This window comes from Loa loa (genome assembly GCF_000183805.2).
Source record: "Loa loa unplaced genomic scaffold supercont3.105, whole genome shotgun sequence".
NCBI classification, from domain to species: domain Eukaryota; kingdom Metazoa; phylum Nematoda; class Chromadorea; order Rhabditida; family Onchocercidae; genus Loa; species Loa loa.
Window position 1 is genome coordinate 66,338 of NW_018108285.1, and position 8,196 is coordinate 74,533.

Sequence of the window (8,196 nt, forward strand, 5' to 3'; positions counted from 1 at the left end):
CGCAACAGATTATCCTTTATATCGTTTGGATACCAAATACAGTAAAGACAGGTTCAAATAATTCCAATTACAATAGAATGACTTCCAGGGTAAAGCCAGTAGAATGATGAGATTTTGTAAGGATTAGTAGATTGAAGAGTGTTTGCGTGAACTTGAGTGTGCGACAGATGGGATTTTTGCAACAATGAATAATTCTTAGGTTTTCTTATGTTTATATAAGGAGTGTGTAAGGAGAAAGGAAAGAAATACGGTGCTTAACAGATATTTAGAGATAAACATGTTGGATATAAACATGTTTATAAGATTGGATATTTCTACAGTATGCCCATCCATGTTTATAAGATTCGTTGTCATCCAGATGTGCGCAAATCTCAACATCAGATAAAGCTTCTTTAGATGATTTAAAGATTAGATAGTTGACTCATGACCTTAGGCATGAGAGAGAAAAAACAGATGTAAATGGAAACTATTTGAATGAATAATTTCATGATACAATTATTTCGGTTTTTACGACAACTGGGCAAATAGACGTGCGGGAATATGATTAGAAATAAGAAGTTAGAGTTACTGACATATCACCTCTTTTTGGAAATCTCCTACATCTTAATAAGCGGTTTAAGATAATCATATTTAACAGATGATCATTTAGCACGGTACTAAGGTGAACACCTAAGGAAGCGTGGTACACTGCTATCTTTCAGTTTCGAGTGTTATTCGAATAAATCATAAATTAGTCCTTTATTGGACAGAAATAAAAAATCACATTCATTTGCGACATAAATAGAGAATGTTTGAATGTAATTCTGAAAACGGATCTGGACGAATTTCAATTTTCTTGAAGCCAGCATCGCCGAGCAGCTGTTTGGCCTTTTCACGTCCCCACATAGCACCAAGTCCCATTGCATCTGAAAGCATCCATGAAATAAGTTTGACTGATACAAAAATAAAGTATGAAAATAAGGTATCTAACAATTAAAACAATCGCGCCCAACTCATTCAGAGCGCTTTCCTGCTGGAAATTTTGCATTTCATTGTGCTATACGTAAATTCGAATATAGCTTTACAGCAACAATTTTTCATCTTCTCCGAAAACTTGGTGCTAAATTTCCGCCAATTCAATAAAGAATCCTGTTTCCAAAATCACCGTGAATGGAAGATAATTTAGAAAATGTTTCACTGTCCTGATCAGTCAGTCACTGGTGATGATCAGCAGTGAATTCTAACAAAATTTCAACGATGTCGAATTTTGATCCTACAACTATAAACTACAATGAAGAAGTAAAATAATCCAGACTAATATGTTAAAATAATTCGGAAAGATGCTTTTCAGTGAATGAGATTGAACTTGAGAGCCACACAGCCCTATAAAAAATGCCTTGCATGTTCTCTCGCACAAAATTTTTAAAAAATGCTCAGGAACAAAAAAGGACCATTTATTCACTCCTTTCAAGACTATTCATCAGTGGTATTGACAATATTTTTATAAACATAATAAATGACTTGATGGCAGTTACTGAGCCTTCGTCATTATCTTTAATCCATAACGAGAAGTACGATATTCGACAAAAAAACTTCCGGTTACAAAAAATAAAAATAAAAATATTCAATTTGGGGATTTAACAATATCGCAATTTATATAAGTGAAAAGGTAATGTTTACCTTCAGAGTTCATTCCGATCGGAAGGCAATGTGACAGTGACAAGCCATACATGAAGGTGGATGTATTCATTTCCTTATCTTTATAAACATTGCTTGTACCATCAGTTTCAAACATCGAAAATAGACCATCTGGTTTCAGAACCCGATATATCTCTTTCAAGCACTGAATTATGGAGTACAGTAAATTCTTTTTCTTCTCTTTATCAACAAATCTTTTATCCGACACTGTACATAAAAACGTATCCAGAAGTATAATCCCATAAAGGTAAGGCAGCAAAATGAAAGAAAATGGACCTACATGATCAGGTCTCATTTGATCATGACAAGCGCTGAACATCATCACCCAGTCAAACTTCTCTGTCCAGTCATCTCTCATCATCTGGCCATTCATTTGCATATATGATACATTATCGAGGCCAGCATTAGCTTCATCTCTTTTCTTATTCGCTCCAACAACAGCTTCGAGAGACAGATCGATTCCCGTGAAAAAGCATTTTGGGTAATGACTCGCTAAAAACTATTAGCATGAGTTCCTGATGTTAAGTATTACAACATAATCGCAAATAAATTAAATATATGGTCTGGGCACGATGGTGTTGATCCCAGTGGTGTTGGTGCAGATGAAAAAATTGTACCTAATTCCGCAATATGCATTCCTCGACCACAACCTACGTCAAGAATATGAATTCCACCCTCTTCCAGTTTGTTCTGCATCTCTGTTGCAGGTACAAATTTGCTGATAATATTTTCTTTATGTGCGGCTTCCGAAATTGATGCCATCGTTTTATCAAATTCATCAAACATTTTGTTGTCCATTCCTGAAAATATTTTCAGTTAACAGTAAGGTCCACTGTTTTTATTTTGCTCGTAAAATTTATGAATTATTTATCAACTAACAAAAATTACGGTACGGAAAATTTGTGGAGACAGCGGAAAATTAATATTAGGTAATGTTTACATAATAAGCTACCACTGCTCAATTTCTCATTGAAATTTGAAATTGCCTTCAAATAATAAAAAATTTTTTAAATAATAACAACACATGGAAAAAAGAGGTTAGGCGGATTGTCAGCACAAAATTAAAACATTTACAAAAAGTAGGGAAGCGATACCAGCATATTGATGCGCTGACATTTCGATAGCATTCAGAAGCAGAGAGATGGAAAAAGCGATAATATCAACAAGTACTGACGGGAAACGCACCTATAATTTGGGATAAAGAAAATGGAACAGCTGAGGAAAGTAGGATGCAATTGATCACGGAGAAATAGAATAGTACATGAAAATGAAGTTGTGAATGTGTCGCGTCCTATTAAAATAACTGTAAAATGCGTTTGTTTACGGCAAGCAAACCAAACATGCAAACAAAACACAAATAAGCTTCGAGAGCAATTTTTACAAGGACCAAACTTTTCAACGAAACAAACATACCTAGTGGCCCATCTTTCCTGAAGAGATCGATGACAGTAGGGTATGCCTTGGCGCACATGAGGACACACTGCTGGCTAACGAGCAATACATTCGGTTTATCACCACAGAGATCTGCAATGCGATCCGCTCTGATCCAAAATTTTTCGCCATCTTCGTTCACCTCAATAATCTTACCACAGACCATAAGACATAACCATTCGCGCACATAACTAAAATTTCCTAACTCGAAATTTCAAATACACAAATCAATATATATATCGGCAGTTTAGAAAGCGATAATACCGTTCTCTCATATCGGCTTTTTCAGCGACCGTTGTACAAGTGGCTGGTTCATTCTCTGACGATACGGCAGCAAGGGCATCGAATAACCGAAGCTCATGCCCCATAACAAGTCCAGCAGAGAGCAATCCATCATTCAGTATTTCCTATAGTAACTTATTATCGGTATAATTGAAAAGTCAACAAGATCCTGCAATCACTGTACCCCATATCCTCACACCTACATAAGCGACTCTATTGGCGAAATATAATGCGCCGCAGATGCATCACCTACGCTCTCTTCGATGTGGTTGGAACGGTACACAACAGCTTCAGTAATTCACCGTTCATAAACTATCATAAACTCCATCTCTACGAGGATATCATTCTAATTCACTACTGATACTGATCATAATGCACTATAAGATGAGCTGAGGAGGAAAGTGAGAGGTGGTGACAGCAAAAACGTCAAATGGCACTTACCAAGAGACGTTTCGAGAAATCCTCCATTGTAGAAAACAAGATGAAGTTGAAGTGATGATTTCGAAGTACAGGCTTTTAGAATAATGGATGAAGAGAAAAGACTGAAAAAAAACATGAAAAAGTAGAACATGACATGAACAGGGAGAGAAGCTCTACCAGTACCGTAAATAAATATAGAACAAAACTGCTTTCTGTTCCATATAAATATGGTGACTTGTTGTTGTTGCTGCTATTTTTTCGTCAATTTTCACAAACCAACTCATGCGTCATTAATGTAACCTTTTCTACGGGAAATCTACAAAGGTCTGAAGAGCAGTGAAATAAAGGTAAAAGCTGGTAAGGAATACGGTAGTCTTTCCAGATGGAAAATGCCAAACTGCTGAATAAATGTTTGAAAGAAGACGAAACGGGCAGGCATGGCTTAAATGGATCGATATCTTTTCTGCAGAAAAAAAAATGCAACTCTTCAACTGAAAACGAAAAAGAGGTTTTGTAAAAACATATTTTCAGATCATGGAATTGCTTAGAAAGGAATTGAAACTTTCTTGGAAAAGAATGTTGCTTTCCGAGTCTTAAAATAAACCAGAAAAAGACCTCGAAGAACTCATGAATCTCAAGGAATTAACAATTCCTTAAAAGTACCGATAGAAACTATGGAACAACGTGGTACAAGCGGTTGCATATTGGTCTGAAAAGTAGTGACGCAAACGGAATTTCGTTGATTTCAACGGGTCCGTGATTCAGTTTTGCCCTGAATGGAAGGACTCGTGTGTGGGGTGGGGTTGGTGTTTGTTTCGGGATTATTTTCCAGCAGATTAAGCTGTACGACAATTTTTTATTCCGGAACAGTCCGCTAGAATTACAGTCCAGTGGGTTTCATGGAAGGGTCTTTAGACATATGTTATAATGTTACAGCAGTTGACGCCTAATTTCCCAGTATAAAATAAAAGCATTATCATAGTTAGGATTCTGTAAATTTCCTTCCTAGTTAAATGCAGATTTTGGCTTTAAATGTATAGTTCTTTTTTTCCGAGTTTTGGTTATTTATTTTCATATATCTCTCATTTTTCTGTGTCGTTATGTTCGGTCGAATTCCTCACTGGTTTTGATATTACCATTTCGGTTTCACTTAAGCCTACCTTGTCATCTTTTTTGTCTTCTGGTCAAATAAAATGTGGAACACCTCAGTAGAACAAGTGCTTTATTTTGAATTAAGTGATGTAGTAATCGACATATCACCTGATTATCAGCACTAATATGCAACTCCATTTTGACGCTGAGATCCGAATAACCAAAGTTATCACGAAGTTATTATTAGCTGAGAGTTTTATTGAAGATCAAGTTGTAACGGGTGCTTCGTTGATGGGTTTCCTTTCCATTAACTGCTGGCTATAATTTAGAAATAGCCTTATTATTATTTCCAAAAGATATGCGGTATATTATTCTGAATTTCAATTAGCTTTTAAGGAACTAAGCCGAGGGGTTAAATGAAGCTGTGTGACAATCCTATGCTGTGTTAGGTTTTTTAATGATCGTACTGCTGCCTGTATCTGTTTCACTAATCGGTGGATAGGTGTTCTTTGCAGTTTTGCAGCACTGTGGTTTAGTTCTGATTGAGGAAGAATGCTTGTAAATTTACTTTAGAACTACGGTCACATTCATACTTATTGTCTACTTAGTTCTGTTGATAAGTTTCCGTAAACTGTACAGAATCTTTAAATTGATATTATTCAATACAGCTCATTCCTTTTCGTGTGATGCACTCCATCACACGAAAAGAAAAAAAATTTATCAAATAGTTTTTTTGAATTGAAATCTTTTGTTTGACACAGAGAGTTATTGTGAATAGCATCAGGTGCAGCTGGTAAGATACTTACATTCAAATTATTTCGTTTGATAGCTATATTAGTTTAACTTGGACTGTCAGCCTTAAAAATTCTAAGAATATCTCGCGTTCTTTAACGCTATCGTGTATATGACAAAAACTTTTGTAATTCAGAATGTCCGTATATCATTGTGTTTTATAGTCTTTCGCTTTTTCGGTTGCGGAGAACCTAGGTCAGTTCTAAGCATAGGTGGCTTTATCTCGCAGAGTCGAAATTTTAAAATCGCAATGTGCGAAATAGTCATACTTAAAGCTCCATGTTGTTGCCTTCATATTTGCTATCAAACCATATCTGTGCGGTTTCGTATCTTCTGAAACAGTTCTGCTAGTCTCGGCATAGTAAGGGTTTCAGATGAATTTTATTGCATAAAACATTGTGCCCCATTTCTTGAACTTCCTCTTGAACCAAAGTGACTTTCTTGAACTTCCTCTTGAACCAAAGTGACTTCCTCTTGAACCAAAGTAGTACATAGTTCGAGTTGAGTGAAGTTGTCTCAAGATTTGTTATAGATCGGTTCCGAACCAACAATCACCACATTATTTTCGGAGTACTCGACTGATTTCTGGTTTGAACAAAGCATATTGGTGTTTCGACATTCAAAATGAGTTTGTCCTGAAATCAAAAAAGCTCGGGAGTAACGATATATCCTTTAGTTATTATTTATGTTTTAGAGTTCCTTTTCAATAATATTTTTTCTTGGACTTGATTCGAACGACTTTCACTTTTCGGCTCGTTTAAGTTTCCTGATATTTATATCCTTCAACTTTGGTACATTAGTTTAGCTGAGAGCTCGCATTTTTGCATTTGCCAATGTTAAAGTCAGTACCTGTAGGTAAACTTGCATCTTGTAAGTATTGCTATGGTCAGAGGACTGAGGATATCCGACAATTATTTTTTACTTTGACTGTTTCGTCCTGAAGAAATTCTGGTAAAAAGTTACTAGCCGTTATCGTTCTTGCAAAGGGACCTCAGAATAGTTGCCAAACAAAGATGAATTGAATACTGAATTATGCACAGATGTTGCTTCACCAAATATTCCTGTATATAAAACATACTGAGGTTACGCGAAAATAATTGGCAAAACATAGTTGTGTGAATTTTCTGGTTTATCCATACATTATGAGCTGGGGAAAAATCCCACCAGCATATCGAAGCATTTGATAGAGCCATGTAATACATTTTATTTGGGTATCAACAAGTGATTTCTTGCATCGAAATTTCTGGACATCTGTCACTTAGAGTGATTCCTAATCTTTAAATGACGCCACTGGACGAGGCTGCCGACGCTTCACTACTTCCTTCCTCTTAGCAGTAGCCCGTACCATTATTGATTCTTTTCGACGGATGATGACCTAGCTGTCTTTATTCCTTTGTTCCACGTTTGCTTCCTATAAAATGCCATCTATGCGTTTCAGCCATTCTACTTCGAACGTGTGATTTGATTTTTTTGCATCCTTCCTGTTTACTTCATCCGAAAGGACTTCGTTCCTTTTAGCGCAATACTTCCTCAAATTTATGGTCAGTTCTACGTTTAGGTTGCAAAGATTTTTTTTTAGAACCTCTGTATCATATCTGAGAAGTTTCCAATCGCCAAACTTGCAGATTTGACTAAATATTTTTGGCATATTTTTTGCAAAGAAGTTTTGAAAGAGAGATATGGTACCGCTCGATTAATAAACATTTAAGTTATCATATACTGTTAAATTCAAATAAAGACGGAGCATTTCTTCGATCATAAGGTCGTAAATTATCAGGTAAAATTAGTACTGTATGCAGTGGATGAAGCTCTTATTTTGTTCACGGGAAATTACTGGTCGAAACAAAACTATGTTTCGTCACATTGAGCGTGTAAATTTTATAATTTCTGAGTGAGAAATGTAGTTGTAATCGAAAGGATTCTTTAAACGACTATTCTATAAAATAAAAAAGAAAAAACTGGGACAATTTACAGTGGTATAAGCTGATGTCGGATTTTTACTTTACAATACCTCAAAAGTGATGTCAATTACAAGTTACAGTTTAACTGAAGAACGATTTAGTTTGGAGGTGTTAAGACTCGTTTCATATTTCATTACACTGCAGTATTCCTTTCTGGATGGTGAGTGATTTTGTTTCGTATCCGTATAGAGTATAGACAAATAGGGAATTTGTGGAAGATCCATGACAAAAGTGAAATCCAGTAGGTCTAACAAAAATGTTCTAGGACAACATTTTTTCTTGTGTGTGCTTGAAATGTCTTTTTATTTATTTATTTTTTCACAGTATTAATCCATTTTGTTGATATTGAAATCACCTGACCGTAGAAGTGTTAACATTTACTGATTTCTTTTTTGTTTTGAATTCTGGTTTCTTGAGTGCCACATTTACTGCTGTTGAACGAAGACGGAAGGGATTCTTATATGTAAGCTAATTGGTAATTTCTTACACATAAACTAATTTTACGTTTTATTCCGTATGACGGTAGGTTTCCCTCACTTAT

The 8,196-nt window shown here is 35.6% G+C and overlaps 1 protein-coding gene across 1 annotated transcript; it reads right to left on the reverse strand.

The window, feature by feature from the left end:
- Nucleotides 1-561: 561 nt before the first annotated feature.
- Nucleotides 562-3,858, reverse strand: LOAG_10653 (hypothetical protein; the record flags this gene model as incomplete). The annotated part of the gene is made up of 7 exons (XM_003146177.2): nt 562-905; nt 1,660-1,822; nt 1,958-2,169; nt 2,295-2,477; nt 3,091-3,299; nt 3,373-3,515; nt 3,832-3,858. The coding sequence occupies 7 exons, from the start codon at nt 3,856-3,858 to the stop codon at nt 766-768; spliced, it is 1,077 nt and encodes a 358-aa protein (XP_003146225.1). The 3' UTR covers nt 562-765.
- Between the last annotated feature and the right edge of the window lie 4,338 nt (nt 3,859-8,196).